The sequence below is a fragment of the Micromys minutus genome, assembly GCF_963924665.1.
Source record: "Micromys minutus genome assembly, chromosome: 23".
In the NCBI taxonomy this organism is placed as follows: Eukaryota; Metazoa; Chordata; class Mammalia; order Rodentia; family Muridae; genus Micromys; species Micromys minutus.
The window spans coordinates 37,206,107-37,227,053 of record NC_137958.1 but is presented as its reverse complement, the minus strand read 5'-3'; the positions used below and the strand labels follow the sequence as shown (position 1 = coordinate 37,227,053).

Sequence of the window (20,947 nt, the reverse complement as noted above, 5' to 3'; positions counted from 1 at the left end):
TGGTACCTGCAACCCCTTTTTCTATTTCTTTGATTAGCATCCATCTCATTAGGAAGTGACACGGTCTTATTGATTCCACATGGGCCCTGAAAGGACAGATAAGAGAAAGAGAGAAAATGTGACAGAGATAAGACACTCCCAAGGTGATCCATGGGTAGTGTCCCAAAGAAAGGATGGCTTCTGGTCTCAGTGATGGGTGGTGGGGACCGTTCCCTGAGCTGTGGGAAAAAAAATCTTTGAACTGTATAATTGTTTACTTGAAAATCTCTTCTTCTGCGCTTTGCAGGGGAGTAATGTCATGCTTTAGAAGCAAGTTTCTTTCACATTTTATGTGTGTGTGTGTGTGTGTGTGTGTGCAAATCCGGTTGCAGAAAAGCTACAGTCTCTTCCCTGTCTGCTTTGTGCTTGCTTGCTGAGACACGAAAACTCAAATAAGGTTTCATATTTCTAGGTCTTTTCTTTAAAAGAAAACCATACTCGATGTTTGATCGATTTAAAACATACAGCATCCCTATGAAAACTGTATATTATCTTCTTTGCTAAGAAAACTGGTGTGTTTTCCAGAGCTTAGCAAGTGATCCAAAGAGAAAGACCGTAACACCTGAGTACTGACTCTAACCTAAATTCCTCAGTCAGCTAGGCTTCTCTCTGGGTTCTGCTCTGACTATTACGGGTTATGTTTTGACATTATTGGAGACAACATGCATGTAGAACCTTTGAAGACTCTATTGTCTAAATTCTATTTTAACACCTAAATTCTTGCTCTTTTTTGGGAAACTGTAATATTTTTAAAATGTCAGATCTTTTTTTATGAGCCCATGTCAGGTACTTAGATCAATAAAACATGAGTAAGAATAATTTAAAGGAAGAATTGAAGCCAGAGAATACTAATGTAGTAGGTAGACTGGATAAAGAGACAAGGAAAGGGCCACAGACAGCTTTTAAACTCTACAGAACCACCTCAATGCAACACTCATTTGAAAAATAACTCTCGTTTTTATTTTATTTTTTTTATTGAAGAACTTTATTTTTAAAAAAACAAAGATAAATGTACAAATTTTTAAGCATTTTTTTTTAAGGTTTGATACTCTGCATTAAGATCTTACTAGTTACAATGAGCAAAAAGCACATGCAAAACAGGATGGAACCCGAAATTAGTAAACATTTTCTTAGTGTGTAAGAATTTAGCCTAATGTTCTTTTTTTCTTTCTTGAACTTCACAACGTTTGTGAGTTGTTTCTGGGGCCAGGAAAGAGATAATACTTACTCACGAACTCCAGGGAATAACTGGTGTTTCCACAGGGCCTGAACAGCAGTTGCTGGACATTCTCAGCTTGTTAAAATCAAAAAATAAATTCATCAACTTTATATTAAGCCTTTCCATATAACCCTTTATATCTAAAAGCTTATGTATTTCTTCCATTTTGACAAAAATGACTCCTTTATTACAGTGCTTGTCATAAATTATCAGAACTTTGCAAATATCAGTGTGCAAGCTGACAGGAATAAGTCTGCCTACTACTCCAGTTCCTTTAACTTCTCAGCACAGGGTAAAAGTTCATGAGTGACTTAGAATTTTTATAATTCCACATACCACATATGATTCAAGGTTCATGGCGTTTTTTAACATTGGGATTTCCCACCAGAGTGAAAGGGATGGTCGCATGAAGTTAATACAACCAGCAAAAAATAGGCAGTAACTGAAAAAGCAAATTATCAATAGGAGATATGTTTTTAATACTTTAATGCAAACACATGCTAACAGCAACATGTCATCTTAGTAAGTGTCTCCTGAAATATCAGTCCAAACACACTAATGCCTAGCAACCGACTTTTTACCTACCTACCTTCCTACCCACCTACCTACATACCCACCCATCTACCTACCCACCTACCTACCCACTCACCAACCCACCCACCTACCTACCTACCTACCCACCCACCTACCTACCCACCTATCTACCCACCTACCCACCTACCCACCTACCCACCTACCTACGCACCTACCTACCCACCTACCCACCAACCTACCCACCCACCTACCTACCCACCTAACCACCTACCTACCTACCCACCTATCTACCCACCTACCCACCTACCTACCCACCTACCTACCCAAAAACCCACCTACCTACCCACCTACCTACCTACCTACCTACCTACCTACCCACCTACCTACCTACCTACCCACCTACCTACCTACCTACCTACCCATCTACCTACCTACCCATCTACCTACCTACCCACCTACCTACATACCCACCTACCCACCTACCCACCTACCTACCTACCCACCTACCTACCTACCCACCTACCTACCCACCTACCCACCTACCCACCTACCCACCTACCTACCTACCCACCCACCCACCTACCCACTCACCTATACAAAACTTTCTAATCTTCCCAAATCTCAAATTTTGAATTCAGTTTGGAATTTTGAAATATAATGAATAAATTTTATTCTTGCTCATTTTCTTTTCACTATAAGCAAAACTTGTCCTATATTACAAGATCTGTGGATGCAGTTGGGAAATAAGTTCCCTTATGAATGGAACACCTGTAAGTTTTTGTGTCATGAGTCTGCAAGAAGCCATGAGATCTGAGTATTTTGTAGTATAAATGTATGAGACATTGTCGATCTCAGAATTAGAACATTCAACTTTTGGGAAAATGAAAAACGCCCTCCAAGTAGTTGAGATTTCCTTTGAGAGCAATAAATTTCACAGCTTAGAGGTAGTGTTTGTCACATGGAAAAGCCAAGATGTTTTCAGACGGGGAGCAATTATGAAAATGTAAAACACTCTCAGGCAGAACTTGTGACACTGAAGAAAATGCCACAGAAATAATGAGTAGGCCATTAGCATCATCGGAGCAAAGAGGGGAGATAATTTAAACTCCATCACTTCGTGCAGTCATATGGTCACAAGCTTATTAGCAAGTGACAAACAAGCCTAAAATAAAATATATGGGGTAGACACAGATCTTCCTGGCGATGACCTCCGAGAAAAGGAAGTAAGCCACTAGGAAAACAATATTAATCTTTGATAAATTACTATTCTCAATAATAGGTGGTCGTTCTATCTGAAAAGCAGTAGCCATGTTTTACATTTTAATTACCTAATAACTAATGAGTAGCTCCTCCCTGAGTAGCTCTTGAAATCTGTAATTAATTTTAGTTACAAGTTTCCTTAACCTATGAATTCATTTTTCTGACTAATTAACCCCACACTTAATGCATATTTCATACTGGACCCATTGACTGTCCTTTGTTGATGTTGGCGATGTAACTACAATATCTAGTGTTCAGTCTTCATTGTTGTCACTTTTGGGGTGGGTCTTTGACTGGCTTGATATCTTCCTACAGAAATGGATGCAATAGAAAACAGTAGAACACACAGTGGAGGTGCATGTGGAAGCATTTAAGACAGGTCCCATTAGATACCTTCCGGAAAGCAAACCACACACAGAATAGGCAAGGTCGCTAAGATAGGATATTAAGGATGTCCTATCTTATGCCCTACGCTAACCTACAATTTACCTGGTTTGCTACAGATCACTGACTCAGATTTCCTCTTTTCTCTCCTGTTTCTCAATTCAGTGCCTTACTCTTTATCATTGGGTTTATATTCCTCATGGCTTGGACTCTCCACTCACTCTTATGATTCAGCAGTGTGCGGACAACAAAACCTCATTGTCCATGACTGTCATTTCAATCAGAGCTCCAATGTGTCACAGACCTACATAGATCACCCGTCTTTTTCCTTCCCCATCTTTTCTTCTACCCTGGATATAGCCACAAAACCCATCCTCCTGTTTTTAAAGACTACATTAATTCCAGCTGTATTTAGAAGACTATACTCCAATGGTCCATGTTTTCTTATCCTTACACCAAAACAGCCACATGTATGTAAAATTTAGTGCATGGAGTTTTTACCACTTAAGTAACAAAATTTACCCCCAAATTTGCTGAGATTTTTCCGACTAGCAATTAATTCTTTCCACATGACAGTAACATGTGTGACAAAACATGTGTGTTTTTTTTTTGTTTGAGGAGAGGATCTCCCTATGTAGATAAATTGGTCTCGAAATTGAGATACTCTTGGACCTCTCCCAACTCTGGTATGTGCATGTTACTAGACTGAGCCACCACAGTGTGGGGTACTCTTTGTTATATTCCTTTTTACACAATGATGATAAAAATAAACATTTTTCCAAGTCAAAATTTACTCAAATTTCCCAGCAGTGTTAACATTATGACCCTGAGCCAAAGAATGCAATCTCCTCTTCAATATCAATTATTGATCATCTCAGAAAGGTGATGAGTAAATAAAACAATCTGACAAAATTTTCATTAACAACATTTGTAACTTGATGTTCTATACACCTGCATAATTTGTGGATCATAATTAATTGCCTTCTAAGCTAATTAGAATAGATATTTTTATTCAAACTGATATTATTATAATTGGTCATGTATATTCATTCTTTAATTTCGAACACTGTAAATTGAGCCGTTAAAAGAGTACTTCTTAGTTATAAAAAATGAAAAGAAACATGTAATCAAACAATTAGAGCTCAGAAATCTCTCTCACAGAGCAAAGCTCATATGAACTCACAGAGACTAAAAGGCAGGTCCAGGACATGCGTGGCTCTGCACCAGGTCTTTTGTATTATAGCTTCCAGCTTATTGTTTTTATGAAATTTTTGAGTGAGCAATTGAGTTGGTCTCTGATTATTGCCCTTCTCCTGGGCTTTTTTCTTTCTTTTAATTTGTATTATCCAAATTCAATGTACCAGCCTTTGACTTATCTTATTATTTTATTGTAATGTTTTATTAGTATCTCTAAGAAGCCTGTTCTTTTCTATTGAATGACAGAAAGTGAATCTGGATAGAAGGAAAGGTGACTGGGAACTGAGAGGAATAGAGGAAAACACCAGAATCTGAATATATTATGTGAGAAAAATATATGTTCAGTAAAAGTAATATTATGTATATATAAATATATATTATATAGATGCATATATTTGGTCTTTAAGAGTGTTTTAACTGATCAAAGTCTCCTGCTTTAGTCATCAAAATAAAAAACTATAGGGTAAAAGTAGAATAAATATTAAATGCTGGTAAGATCTTTATTAAAATATAGATAAACTAATAAACTAATAGTGGACTGAAATGTCAAAATACGTGTATAAACTCAGGACAGCATCATCATGGAACAACATTAAAATGCTTGTCTATTTTGATGATACATAAGTTAAGAATATTCTACTGAATGTTGCATTCTTCTTCAACATAACTCTTTGATAACATGAAGTATTTTCATTCAGATCGTTAGCATAACATCTATTTACTTCCGTCCTAAAGTTTGAACTAGTGATTAATCTTAGAAAAGTTGCTTGACTTTTACCCACCATAGAAATATCAATCTAAGTTTGAATAGACATTTCCAAGTCCCTAATGATACAAAATATTACTTGACACTATACATTCAAAAATTATTTGGCCCAGCCAAGTTAATTGCACATACAGATAATATAAAAATTGCATCCCCAAACCCCATTTATCTACCAGATAACATGGTGAAAATTTAAGGTGACAAATACTTTAATAATTTACTTCTATTGCTAAAACTTTTAACACATGGTGATAGAAATTATGTAGATATTATAAAAATACGCAGCAATGGATATGGCTGTTGATTAACATAATCATGAAAATTTTATTTGCTATCTCATAAAATTATAACCATCAGATTTTTAAGTGTGAATACTCAATCTTCAAGAAGCTTTTGTATTTGTTCTTCTTAGCATTTCTTTCTGGTGAAGGGGGATTTGCTCCAGTGACCAAATGTGGGAAAATGCCATTCATTTATATTCTTCTTTCTCCTCGTCTTTATTAATTAATACATAACTTTAAAAAAAATTGGTCCTGCTTCATAGGAGGGATTTTTATATGCAAATATATATCAAAACTTTATATATACTAGTAAATTAGTTTTGTAAGACATGAAATGTAACATCTATGTAGGTATTTGCTAATTCAAGTATGGTTTAAAATATCTTGAAGGAGCAAGTAATAAAAATGTTTCTAAGTGTCTAATGAAAACATCATAAAAGTCCAAGGGCACTTACTTACATCTGAGTTTTATGTTCTCTTCTGCAGGAGTCATGGCTACAATTTTGAATTACTGGGTGAAACTCTATTGTGGTTCTTCAGACATGCAATTGGCAATGGACCATGATCAGAAAATGAAGTTAGGGTATTTATTTCTAATGACTACCTACTTAAAATACTGAGCACAAGAGTGAGAGGACAGTTGTCACATATGTGAGTTGCTCAGTGCCTCTTCCTGTGTTTAATAAGACAAAGAACTGTCTATTGAATCTATAACTAGACCTTTCTTTTTGTTGGAAGGTCTCAGATAAATTCCCTTTAGGTTTAAAGAACTTTAGACCTCCCTAAGACTTCCACCTTGGCAGTCACTCTCTAGAAATTTGCACGTACATTGCTATGTTATGAAATGTTCTGTAAATTTCAGAGGATTGTAAATATGAATGTAGAGTGTGGCCTGTTCCTTATCGCAATCATGTACACATGTAGTGAAAGTAGAAATAAAATATATACAACACATTTATCTACCATTTTAATTGTGTACAATTTTATCATGTTTGAATGAATAATTCTTGAATATTATGACTAATGGTGTTCTGTTACCATTATCACTTGCCAAATGCACAATGGTGTCATCATGACAAACTGAAGTCCTGGCTTGACCACTCAATAACCCTCTGTATTTTTCTTCCCTTAAGCAAGAATTATCATCCAGTTTACCTTATTTTATACTGATTTGTGGTATTTCAAATATAGGGGTTCATATAAAATTCCTCTGTTAAGAGCAAGCATTGTCAAGCTCAGAGTAACATTTTCCTTTAAGACTTTACTGGAAGCTGACTATAGGATTTTTACGTACTTTCCAAAAATCTCCTCAAAGTCCTTTTTATTATATATTCTTCCCATTATCCATTTTCTTATAACATGACAATTTCTGTCTTACATTTTTGCTTATGGCAACGTAATTCCAATAGATATTATAATGTTAGTGATAGCTGTTATAAATGGACACTCTGTGAGGGCATTGTTCTCATTACATCTCTATGTAGTAGCCAAACAGATGATTATATCCCGTGGTTTCAACCAACAATGAGACAGAGATACATTGTCATTCACATTGATATTTATCATGAACATTTCTGTACCAGCATGTGACTAGAGGACCTGGAGGATACCTGAACACTTGGCCTTGTATCTTATTGTGTATATTCTCACTTAATTCAAAAGAACATGTGTGAAAGTAAAAAGATGTAATGATAGGCAATGGCAGTGAAAACAACACTACTGTTCCTACTCATCTCATCTAAAAATAGATACCTTAATTGCAATAGTGATATCACTTACCAAAGAGATAAGTTCAGAAAATTTGTACAGTTGGAGAGACTGATGCACTGAACCAAATGACATTTTACTATTACTATTTTTTAAACTTTACACAAAATATTTCTTACAAAAACATTGTCACCTAACTCAATAATTCTCTACTTTGTACATAATCATTTCCATCCTCCACAGCAAGGCTAATTCTGAACACCTAGTGACACAGCACTACATACAGTTCTGGTGTTAACAGAACAGGAGAGATGCCTCAGTGATGAAAGTTGAAAGCAGGACACTGGTATATGGCTCTTGTATCCAGCTTCGGAAATATACAAATGTCACCAGTAAACCATACATGGTCAATTCAAACCAGTAACTGGTAGTTACAGTGTTCAGCCCGCCTTCTCTTCCGTCATTTTCTTCAGGTGACTTCTCTGAAGTTACCAGTGAGGCACCTGCCTTGAACTTCCTGCCAGAGTTCATTGGTGAGGTCAAAGCACTATTTTAGGAGTTAGAACATTCCACCTCTTCCTTCCTACCCTTTGTGCCTATTACAGCGTCCTTCTCTTCTTCAGGAATTTTTGTCACTACAGGTTAGGCTGCAATTAGCAACGAGGCCACCCCAGCAGCATCCAGGAAAGCAGCACTTATAACCTTTGTTGGATCAATAATTCCATTTTCCACCAGGCTCAGAAAATCTCCAAGCATGGCATTGTAACCAACTTCTGAGGAAATTTGCATAATTTTCTCAACTATAAAAGATCCTTCAACACCTGCATTCTTTGCAATTATCATTGCAGAAAAATTTTGAGTGTTTTAAAAATAATTATTATACCTGTTTCCTAATCTTCTTGAGCAGGCTCCAGTGAATCCAAGGCAAGGATTTACACAAGTAGACACAGTCCCCTCCTAGAACAATGACTTCATCAACAGCTGTTCTTTGGCATTAAGAGCTTCTACAACTCTGTCATTTTTCTCATTAACTTCCATATCACTTGTCCCTCTGAGCTTCAGTACAGTCACTCCATCTCAAAGTTTAGCAAGTCACTTGTTCAGCTTTTCCTTTTCATATCCACTGATTGTGATGTCTGGCATCTCAGTAACTACGTTTTTCATCTTGAGCTTTGTTGCATTTTCCTTTCAAAAACATGATGCCATCTTTGGTGACAATGATCACTCCAACTCTTCCTAACTCAGGAGCTTGACCATCTTTAAGATTTAGATTCAACCCCTCTTCTCCAAACATTGCAACACCAGTAGCAACAGCCAAATCTCTACGTTGGCTCTTCCTATTGCTCAAAAACCCTGCAGCTTTGCTACAACCTGGAGGTATTTTAAGCCTATTCAAAACAAGTGTGCTTGCAGCTTCTCCGTCAACATCTTCAGTGATTATGACCAAGTGTTTCTGGTGAGCATTGGCAATGTCAAGAGCTGGTATAATGGGCAGGACACTAGAAAATTTCTTTTCACTCAAGGGGAGAACATAGGCATCTTAAAATTCACATTTTGACTTTTTGTATGTTAATAAGATGCCAGGAAATACATCTTCTACCAGACTTGATGCTTCATTAATTTCTAGCTCATAATTCCATCCTTCCCAATATTAATGCCCTTTCTTCCAACCTTTTTTTTATTGCATCAGAAATGGTGTTTTCAGTGTCTTTGTCTCCATTTGCAGGACTTGTAGCATCCTGAGCAATTTCTTCAGGCATTGTCACAGGTTTATATTGTTTCTTAAATTCAGCCATTACAGCTTCAATAGCCAACATCACTCTTCTCTAGATTTCTACTGGATTAGCTCCTTTGCTGGTCTTCTCAAAGTCCCCTTGGAAATAGAACATGCCAGAACAGTGGTGGCACCATTCCCAGCCTCTTTATTTGTGTTATTTGCAACATTGTAAACAAGTTTAGCTCTGGTATTTTTATATTTATCCTTCAAATCAATTGACCTTGTAACAGTGACCCCATCAGTTGATACTTTGGTACTTCCCCAACCTATTCACTGACCACTGTTCTTCCCTTTGATTTTATTGTAACTGACAGCTACTGCATTGGCTATAAGGTCGACCCCTTGAAACATTAAGGTTCAAGGATCTGCACCAAATTTTACATCTTTGGCATAGGCCTCAGTGAGATGAGGAGCCAGTGCCAGGGACACCGATCTCATCTGGAGAAAGGCTGTGGGTAGCTGAAGCGTTTCTGAGGGGTGGAGGGAGCATTCCAGCCAAGAGAACCAGTGAGGTACTGAGCACAGGGCTGAGTCTTCACTATTAAAGTAGATGTACGTAAATTAAACTTCAAGGGTCTTTCACATTTTGACTTTTCGTATGTTAATAAGATGCCAGGAAATACATCTTCTACCAGACTTGATGCTTCATAACTCAGTTCATAAAGTGCCTACTGGTTGAACATAAACACCTAAGTTTATCTCTAGTAACCATGTGTATATCGGGTACAACCGTGGAGGTAGGACAATCTATGGGGATCACTGGCCAGCCGTCCTAGCTAAACTAGTTAGCTTCAAGTTCAGTGTTAGACTTCATCTCAAAAAACTGAGGTAGAAAGTCATAGAGGAAGACATCCAGATGATAGACAGATGAAAGAAGAGGCCCAGAATTGACCTTTGACTTCTAAATACACACACATTTATAGGTACTTATATAAGGAATAGAGCACACACATGAACCATGAGAATGCATACACACACACACACACACACACACACACACACACATACACACACACACATACACACACACACACACACAGAGAGAGAGAGAGAGAGAGAGAGAGAGAGAGAGAGAGAGAGAGAGAAATGTTACAGACATTACAAACATAATTTTCCAAGAGCCACTTTGAGAATACCCAAATCTTAAATTCTATGATATTGGAAGACAGATCCATGCTCACAAAACTTGAGCTGGCTACCAGGTTGAAAGTGAACCTACAGTTTGTTTTGGTTTAACAAGTATAAAGAAAGTTCCTGAGTGATGAAAGAACAAAAAACAGTCAGCAATTTCCTATGTCCTACTTCAAGCAAATTGTGCCGACAGCAATAGGAGTTGTGCTGGTCAACTGCATAGAGTGTATAATGATCTAGGAAGCACACATATATGTTCGTCAGGAATTCTTTACACTGTGTTAAATGAAGTAGAAAAACTCATCACTGGTGTGGTCAATTCAATTCCATGGACTACACTTTTATAATAAAAGCAAACATAGCACCAGAATGTATGACTTTGTTTCCTGACTGCATGTCTGACCAGAGGTTTCATGGTACCAGCAGGTGCCATGCCTTTCCAACAGTGACAGACTATAACCTCCATCTGTGAGACCAAAGAAACCCCACATTTCTTAAGTTAGGTATGAAGGACAGTGACTAATGGAAGAGTCCAAGAAGACCTGCTTAGCTCTGACAGACAGTTAGTTCTATAATGCATTTCACAGAGCATCCGGGAAGAAAATTTGTGGAGTCAAAAAACCGGTCACCTGTGGTTGGAAATTTAATTGCCCACATTTTTATTGACCTTCCCTTAATGTCTCTTTCCAGTTTTCCTCTGCACCTTATTCCCCAGCCGTGGAATAATGCTAAAATAAGCTATGTCATTGCTCCAAGTGCTATTTTCTATAAATAGAAGAGAGCACATGCTTTTTAAATTTGATTAATAATCACTATATCATCAGGAATCTAGGCTGTGGATGCTGATAATTTTCAAATAGTTAATGTTTTTAAAACAAAATACTGTCTCATACGTTTGAACCACAGTTTCTTTTCCCTCTACTTCTCTCACCCACCCATGTCCTCTACTCCAGTGTGTGTGTGTGTGTGTGTGTGTGTGTGTGTGTGTTTATCACTCAGCACAAAAACTGTTACAGTGAGCATTTATTGGGGTGTAGGGATCACATGAACTTCTATATATTTCATTGAAAAAATTAAGTTTGCAAGATGAATTTTATTACTTTTTTTAATATTGCCAAATGCTTTGACCCTCTTATTTGTTCTAACAGAGAGTAGTTTAAGATTATCATTGCTTCGGCTGGGCATAATTACAAATACCTGTAATGCAAACTTTGGGAAGTGGAGGCAAGAGGATTTTTAAATTATTGTCACATAAAAATGTGAATCTCTTTGTGTGAGAAAAGGGCACTTACTTCTGGGTAAAGATATTTCACTTATCATGAGATGTTGGGAATAAATGACATAATTCATTTTATAGTATATTTTATTAAAGTACAGCCCAGAGCCCAAAAGACTGAATAATTTTCTCAAGAAGGATCAAACATGGTAGGTCCTAAAAATAGGTTATTGTATTTAGTAATTTCCTAGTTCCTGGTTTTCATTCCTTTTCTCATCAGATTGAAGTGTGTTCCAATTTTGAACACTTAATTTGATACTCTTATAATTTTTATGAGAGTTTAATTACTTATTGAAGATGAAAGCACATTTGACTTCCATGGTAATCGCTCCTTAGCCACCAAACTGGATTTGTCATTTGAGAGTTATACTTTCAATTAAATTTAATAAAATTAAAATTCAAGTTAAGGGAACTCTTCTCATCCTCCTCCTCTGCCTCCTTCTCTTCATTCTCCTCTTTTTTATTCAAGAAAACATACTTATATAATATATCCTGACCATAGTTTTATCTCCCTCCACTCCTCGCAACTCCCTGCTATCTTCCCTCTCCCTCATCCACTGGTCCTCTGTTTCCTCTGCAAAGAATATGGCTCCTAGAGACAACAACCAAACAGAACAAAGCACAATACGATGAGACAAGAAGACAAGGCCGAAGCCCTCATACTGAGGCTGTATACGGCAACCCAAGAGGAGAAAGAGTCCCAAGAGCAGACAACAGAATAAACAGTTTCCTTACTCTTTAAATAAGGACTCCCACCAAAACAGCAAGCTAACAGCCATAACATATACCTAGAGGACCTGTGCATTTAAGGCTATAAAAATATTTCAAGACAGACAATTGTAGTACAAACAACTTTCTTTTTTTCAGCAAACCCTTTGGCATGTTTCTATGAGCACTGGCAAGCAAGATTGTGTTTCTCTTTTGAAGAAGATCCTGGCAATCTCAGGGACATTTTCGGGCCTATTTTGGAGGTAGCAGTACTCAAATGACTAGAGAAAAATTAAACCAAATGTGGGTAGAAGGTGAAATAGACATAGAACAATAACAGCAGGAATCCACATTTGGAGCAACAGTTATCCAGAGGAGAGAGGGATGTCTTCATAAATTGCCCTTAGCGGAGCTAATTGGTACATAGTGCATGGCCACATCATGCAGTAGAGCTGGAAACTGCAAAGCTTTGAGCCAAATGGTATGTCTACCCTAGCACACACTCATCCTAGTACCCTGCTATGCCAAAATGATTGGTAGGTAGCTTGCCCTTGGGAGAATATCCATTGAGCCATGAGGCTGATGGAGATATGTGTTGCATAAGCACAGCTTAGGTATAAGCATAAAAAAGCAGATTAAATGACTGTGAGTAGGTAAATCTATATGTATATAGTGAAATGAAACTATTTAATATACTATGAGATATAAGTGCTGATTATAAAATAAATTTATCCTAATCCTGTATAGATATATAGATGTATGTAATTGCCCACTAGGTTGACAACATATAAAGTTACTTAGGATTGAGAATGACATTTTCTACTTAGCAGCAATTCCTTATATTTTTTTTTTTTACAAGCTCTGCTTCAGAAAACAAATCAATGGATTTTTTTCCCACTTTTGCTACCTGTAAATTTTAAAAGGTAATATTTTATAGCAAACAAGATACAGAAATCTGCGCATAACAAAGCTCAGTACATGCTCTTTGACCTTGTGCTAAGCAGGACATGCTAGTCTAGAATCACTGTCAGGAGGGAAGACATATTGACTCATTTGAAAGATGCACATGTATTTAGCCAAACAAGAATCAGTCTCATTTAAGAGTTTTATAGCAAACTAGAAAGGAAAGTAGTTTGCATAATTTTCTTGTGTTCCTTTAACCATGTTTATCTTTTATAAGGCTCTTTAGAACGGTTGCTGGCCACCTGTCAATAACATGGCCTTTTATGGACTCAACCTGTTACTGTTCTAATGCCCTTGACATATAAAATCAACAGTCTCAGAAGAAGAGAGTGTTGAACTTGTTAAGGCAACTGCTAATTTTGAATTTAGTAGTCCATCTTTTGTCAAATGAAATAAAGAAATTTGAATTACATAAAGTAAAAATGACATGTTATAAAATTCTCTGTAGTAAAGTAAAATAATCTATTTTTTCAGAAAAATTTCAAAGTTGATTTACAATTATATTTTATATCCTATCTGCATGAAAACCAAGCCAAGTACCATACACGTAATGTTTTTGTCTCAGTAGTACTTAATTTACATGGATTCTAGTTGGAAATAACTGTTTTGCAAGTATTAATGATATAAATGCTTTGAGAATACAAACAGTTGCTTTAACTTATTTTTGGTAGAATAAGACAACTAATGTTTCTCTCCAGATTTGCATAAAATCTGTCAAGCTCAATGTTTTACACATATTTATTGACCTACACCCTAGACAGATTTTGCATGATAATGAATAAACACAGTCTTACAGATCTGTACACAGGGAGAGATTGCTATTCATAAACTGATAGTATCCAAGCCTTGAAGGAGAAGACTGTTTATTATTCATTTGGCCAATTAGAGTCTAACTTTCTTAAATAAATAAAGCAGATTTCAACCAGTGGAGAATTCTTGTTCTTGTTAGAAAGCACATACAAACTACACCCCCTCATTCCTGGTAATATAAGCTGTGAGTCTGACTCTTCATCATGTGCAGAGCTATGTGATGTTGTGTGTCACTGTCTCACATCATGCCTGGCAGTGAACTTTGTGTTTTCCTTAATAGAATTTGCATACTTTGTTTTTAAGCTGCATTTTAAACCATGTGTGCCCTTAGAAACAGAGTAGCTAATTGGGTTAACTATGCTTGGTTGTCAAGAGCAATTTTAGATGTGGTCTTCATTCTAGGCAGTGTGTGATTATTGCAAGACTGTTTGGAGGGCATATGTAGACAGCCATTCATTGGGTATGCTGTGGTAAAAATCTGATCTTTCATGAGAGTGGTTAATTGGACACTATGCCATACCCAAGGTGCAATGAAAAGATAAGGCAGCAGTTAGAGCCTGGAAGGTGTATGAGCTCTTCATTAATGATTATATTGCCACCTCTGCTTTTGTTGTTACCCTAATGCCTGTTTTTCCTTAGTTTCATTATAGGTCTCTGTTGCATTTTCATGAAATATGTTATCATCTAACCATGTTAACTGTGAGGAGTTCGTTAGTAAGAACCTGTTCTGGAGTGAACTATATTTGCATTTGTAATGTCCTTTTGTCTAGTGACTGAAATATCTTGAGGAAGAGACACAAACTATCAAACACAACATGTTGTCAATTAAATTAGTGTCAGTGCAAAGTTTATATTTATAAATATAAACAAACATGTGAAAGACGATCCATATATATGTATGTTAATAAATACATCCAAACATAAAATCAATGGCACACTGTATGCTTATGTTAGTGTCCTGTTATACCACAGGACCATATACAATAAATAGGTACAATGGGAAATTTTTAATTAAAAAGTTAACAGAAGAGTATCAAACAAAAATCTCACTTTTCTAGTAAGTTGGATTTACATTAAATGATGTTATATGTTTCTATACACCAAAGTATCAACTGGAAAATTTTTAAAATTCATTTGTTCAGTGACATATTTTCATTGACTATTGTGCAGGTATCTATTATGAGTTGAAACATTCAGTCCTGGGCAATAGAGAGAGAAGCATATAACTCAGGACACGATTTAAAACCTCAATAAGTTGTAATGCTCACAGGACTGCTGTTTATCTTTTGAAAAGCTTTTAGATCCATGTCCCCAGGTGCATATGCAGCAAAAGATAGCATTCTCTCTCATCAGTGGAAGGAGAGGTCCAGCAAAGGCTCAGTTTCCCAGTTTAGGGGAATGTCAATATGGTGAGGTAGAAGAGGGTGGTTGGGAGAGAGAGCATCTTCGTGGAGGCAATGGGAGGGTAGTGTTGCGAGAAGGGGATAACATCTGAAATGTAAAATCAGAAAATATTCAATAAAAATGAGAATAAAGATTTTTTAAAAAATAATTTACGTAATAAATTTGGTTCATGTTTTTCTATCCCAGACTCTCACGACCTACCTTCCGAACGTTATGTTCTCTCTCTTTCCCTCTCTCCCTCTCCCTCTCCCTCTCCCTCTCCCTCTCCCTCTCCCTCTCCCTCTCCCTCCCTCCCTCCCTCCCTCCCTCCCTCCCTCCCTCCCTCCCTCCCTCCCCCTCTCTCTCTCTCTCTCTCTCTCTCTCTCTCTCTCTCTCTCTCTCCCTCAAACAGTCTCTTAACAGACAAGAAAAACAACAAAACTAAGAAGGATACAAACAGTCCACTCCCACAGAAACCCAAATCAAAACCCAAATAAATAAGTAAAAATTTATTAGACATGAGACGCCCAAACAAAGCAAACTAAGATTTAAAGTTGTAAAAGACTGATTAGGCCATTTTGGAATGGTCAACTGCTCACGAGCATGGGCTTAACCTATAGTATGGTTTATAAACTCATTGAGACTCCACTGAAGAAACTTTATTTTGCTTTTGCCTTTGGGGATTGGATGCAAATAGTGTCTTATAGGTAGGAGCTGTGTTTACTCACTCTGTGCGAGGACCACTTATGTGTACTGGCACAGTCTTTGTGAGCTCATTTGTGTTTCAATTCTGTTGTGTTTGGAAAGCATTGTTTTCTTGGAGCCATTCATTCCTTCTGGTGACTACAGTCTTTCTTCTTTCTCTTCCACATAGATCCCAAACCTTGAGAGGGGAGCCTGAGGAAGACTTTCACTCATTCAATTTAGGTCTTTGTGCTTCAAACTCTCTCAGACGTTAAACCTTGTGTACTTATGTGTCATCTAATCTAAGAAGAAGGAGATTTGAGTGATGATCTGTGGGTCATAGCAGTGTGGGTATAGCAGTGTGTCACTAAGGGTCATTTTGTTGCAATGTGTCTTTGGCAGAGTAATTGCATTCAAATGTTATTGGAATAATTAATCTCTTTGTAAGTAGAATTCCATGAGACAGAACAAATACCTGACACTGCTAATGCGACTAAGAACCTGGAACTAGATCGATCATGGGCCTTGGAGAAAACTTACTATTATTATTCTGTTCTGAAACCATAGCTTGTGCTCATTTGATGAGATCTCTAAATGAATGCTAGTGAGAGGAAACCCACTTGTTTGAGGAGCAGTCAAGTTGGGAGGAAAACTCTAGAGATTATATTTGGCTGAGCTTTGTAGTGATGAAGTCGTTCATCTATACTTCTGTTAGTAACCCCAGTGAACTCATTAGTTCACCAAAATAGCCTTGAGTGGAACCATTTTTCTGGACTTTTATTGGTGTGCTATCTGAAGGGAACCAATTTTTATCCATGTCTCTTCATGAAAAGGAATGTGAAGGCCAACTAACCAGTCTTTACAATAAGATCAACACTATGAGCATTTTCTACAAAATTCTTTTGGCTTCATTCTGACATAAAATCCTAAACATTAATTGATTGGTTTAATTTCATGGTAATTGTCAATGATGGAAAATCATGGTACATCAAGAAATTCTCAGCCAGGCATGGTGATACATGCCTTTAATCCCAGCACTTGGGAGGCAGAGGTAGTGAGTTTGAGGCCAGCCAGGTCTAAAAAGTGAGTTCCTGGCAGCCAGTGCTTACAAAGAAACTCTGTCTCAAGAAAAAAAGAAAGAAAGAAGAAAGAAAGGAAGGGAGGGAGAAAGAGGGAGAGAGGGAGGGAGCACGGAGAGATAGAGATGGAGAGGGAGCGGAGGGAGGGGAGAGAGAGAGAGAGAGAGAGAGAGAGAGAGAGAGAGAGAGAGAGAGAGAGAGAGAGAGAGAAAACAGTAATTTATCTTGGGTTTGGATTGAAATTCTAAGTTAACACAAGACACCCATTCTTTAAAATATCAACTGAGCAGCACATAGTTTAGCCATGAGTCTAATATAACTGTGCGTTCCTGTGGAAAATAGGATAACAGTTTTGTTCAAACCCAATGGACAGAGAAAACTAAAATTAAAACTACATGGAATAATTCTAAAGTTTTATACATTCTATAACATTTCTATATTAAGATGCATCCTTAGTTTTAAGATTCTCAGATGTAATATTTTACAAGTCTGTAAGGAACCATCAAAAGTATTGTAGAAAAATATTGGGAGACAAAGTAAAAATGGGATTAAATATTATTCATTAGGTACTTTATGTTGACACTTCCAACAAATTCACTGTCCTTTTGTTTATAAAGCATTAACATCAACATCTAGGGACACTATTTTCTGAACTTTATTTTAACTACTTATACAATTTTACATAAGAATTTAAAAAAATAATAGTTTGGATGGACCAAATCTAGTGCTATTTTAAGTAAAAAGATGACTAATTAGCCCGATATTTCAGGTGACTCTTGCTCTTCTGTTTACAGTTTTATTGTGTCACTTGTAAGAAAGACAACATCATCAAACATCTTTCTGTTAAATAAACATAGATACTATAAAGGCATTCTTTGTATTTCTTCTCCCATAGACTAATGCTGTTTTTCACAGAGGGCAGCATCTTAACCTAAAGCTCTAAACTTAGGCTTTATTGGGGTCCAAGTGTCAGAAGAGCTGGGTCTAAAATGCAGCTGGTTTTATTGTATGTTCAAAATGTGAATTTGGAGAACCAGCCCCATTCCTGTTCTGTTTTTCTGAGGCCCAGAATGAGGTCTGTGCCTACTTTAATGGTTTCGCTCTTTCTTTCTTCCTTCAGCATCTTGCAGACAAATCCTTATGCACAATCTAGACATGGATTAAAAATAAACTTGAAGCCAGACCTTTTCTTATGGATGGAGGACTGAAGGAAAAGGGCAGCAGCTCTGTGTGTGTGTGCGTGTATGTGTGTGTATGGGTGTGCATATGTGTGTGTGTCTGTCTGTCTGTCTGTCTGTCAGTCCGTCTGTCTGTCTTAGGCAACCTATGACCATCAACTGATACTTACTTACATAGGACTTGTTGACAACAATCAAGGGTCATTAACTAAGTACCCATCATTATGACAACAGTTTGAAAATCATGTGTTTATGTGATCTTTGCGTTTATTCACAATTCTAAAATGTATTTTTAATTGAATACGACAGAATTTGTAAACACCTTGAAGACAATATGATAGCCTTAGGGGGAAAATAGATAAGACATGAATACTTGGTGCCTACTCTGAAAAAATATTCTAGAATAGCAAACCCCTTTCATTCTCAAACCATAAACTCAGCTGTTCCACAAAATACCAACTTATTCATATTTAACACATGAGTTAATTGAAATAAACCAAAGTTCTTGCTCAACACAAGGTCAGACTATTGAAAAGTTTTGTTTTTTAGCTTATTAAATGTCTTTATTCATCTCTATCGTTCACTGGGGCTTCTTTTTTTATCTAAGTCAAGTATCCTTTAAAAGAGGGTTTTCATTCCGCAGCTTTTGTAACCACGAAGTTCCACTTTAAATTCTATCAGCAACACTGTATACAGCCATTAGACTTCTTCCAACCTATCCTGCAACAATAAAAAAGAAGGCGAGGGAGAGCATTTTCTGCAAAATAGTTAATTGCGCAGGCAGAGAGAGCCCAGAGGAAAAGCCTTTCATGAGGGGCTATTTCTTTTACCACTTACTAAAGCAGAGTTCAGGGTGCGAGGCAAGAGTAATGGGTTTTCACTGTGACTAGTTTCTGATGCCCTTTATGAGCAACAATCTCTGTCTACCTGAAATGAAGGAAATGAATCAAAGCAAACTTTTAGTAATCCCAAAGGGGCCCAAAGTGAAATTGCCCCAGCTGTTACCTTATATAGACTCCTTGACACAGTTCCCTCTTGTAAAAGTACTCAGGAACGAGCGTTACTTTCCAGTCGTCTCGTTCAGAGACCTACTTTATAAGATGTCGGGAAGTTAATGTACTAAAGCTAGAGACGTCTTTCTAAAATGGGAATCGCACGTCACTTTCTTCTTGCAGCCCGGCTGACTCGTGTGCTGTTTTTCATAGGTCCCTGGGGACGGTGCATGGGAGATGACTGTGGACCGGGCGGAATACAGACTCGGGCTGTGTGGTGTGCTCATGTGGAAGGCTGGACCACGTTACATACGAACTGCAAGCAGGCTGTGAGACCCAGCAACCAGCAAAACTGTTTCAAGGTGTGTGACTGGCACAAAGAGTTGTACGACTGGAGGCTGGGACCCTGGAACCAGTGTCAGCCTGTTATTTCAAAAAGCCTCGAGAGAGCAGGCGAGTGCGTGAAGGGGGAAGAAGGCATCCAGGTGAGAGAGATAATGTGCATCCAGAAGGACAAGGACATTCCCGCAGAGGACATCATCTGCGAGTACTTTGAACCCAAGCCCCTCCTGGAACAGGCCTGCCTCATCCCTTGCCAGCAAGACTGCATCGTGTCTGAGTTCTCGCCCTGGTCCGAGTGCTCCAGGACCTGTGGCAGCGGCCTGCAGCATCGCACGAGGCATGTGGTTGCGCCACCACAGTTTGGAGGCTCTGGCTGTCCCAACCTCACTGAGTTCCAGGTCTGCCAGTCCAACCCCTGCGAGGCGGAGGAGAGCATGTATAGCTTGCAGGTGGGGCCCTGGAGTACGTGCTCCGTACCACACTCACGGCAAGCCAGGCAAGCCAGGCGTCGAGGCAAAAACAAGGAGAGAGAGAAGGAGAGAGGAAAAGCTGTGAAGGACCCAGAGGCCCGTGAGCTCATCAAGAAGAAGAGAAACAGAAACAGACAGAACAGACAGGAGAACAGATACTGGGACATCCAGATTGGGTATCAAACCAGGGACGTGATGTGCTTAAACAGGACTGGGAAATCTGCGGACCTCAGGTAAAGTCTAATTGCCAGCAGCATACCTGTTTCCTGTCTGCAGAAACAATAGGGACTCCAAACTCACTGTACTGACTCCTAGAATATACATGTGACAGATATCCACTAGTGCAAGGCGTAGGAGCTTTTGTAGATATCTTGGTGGTGGTTTTATTTTGTCCATGTGTAGACCCCACCCTGTTTAAAGGTTTCATAGCCTTTATGACAAAATGTAGCTTCTTGGGAAGGGCACATGGGTTAGTGGTAGAGTACTCGCCCAGCATCTTCGAGGCCCAAAGTTCTGTTCCCAGCACCACAAAGAAAGAGCAACACCTCTTCTTTAAGCAGGTTTTTGCTCCCTACAAAAGAAATAAAGTAAAAGTATTAGGAGCTTGGAGAATTGGGATTTTGCATAGTGATATTTATCGGAGTGAGTTAATAGAACAAAGCACAGTTGTAATCTCTCCAGGTTTATAGCATTTTCAGAATCACCCTATAAACAAAACCTGCTCTTAACAATCACCTAGGGAACCATACCTAAGAATAATATTCTCT

At 37.9% G+C, this 20,947-nt stretch overlaps 1 protein-coding gene across 1 annotated transcript in view; it reads left to right on the top strand.

Annotated features, from left to right (window-relative positions):
* THSD7A (thrombospondin type 1 domain containing 7A) overlaps positions 1-20,947 on the top strand; it is a gene marked incomplete at both ends in the record, with an annotated part of 363,343 nt that overhangs the window by 135,007 nt on the left and 207,389 nt on the right. Inside the window, one exon of the mRNA XM_080936262.1 lies at positions 19,582-20,413. Coding sequence (XP_080792388.1) covers positions 19,582-20,413 — 832 coding nt within the window. The remainder of the gene's footprint in view (positions 1-19,581; positions 20,414-20,947) is intronic.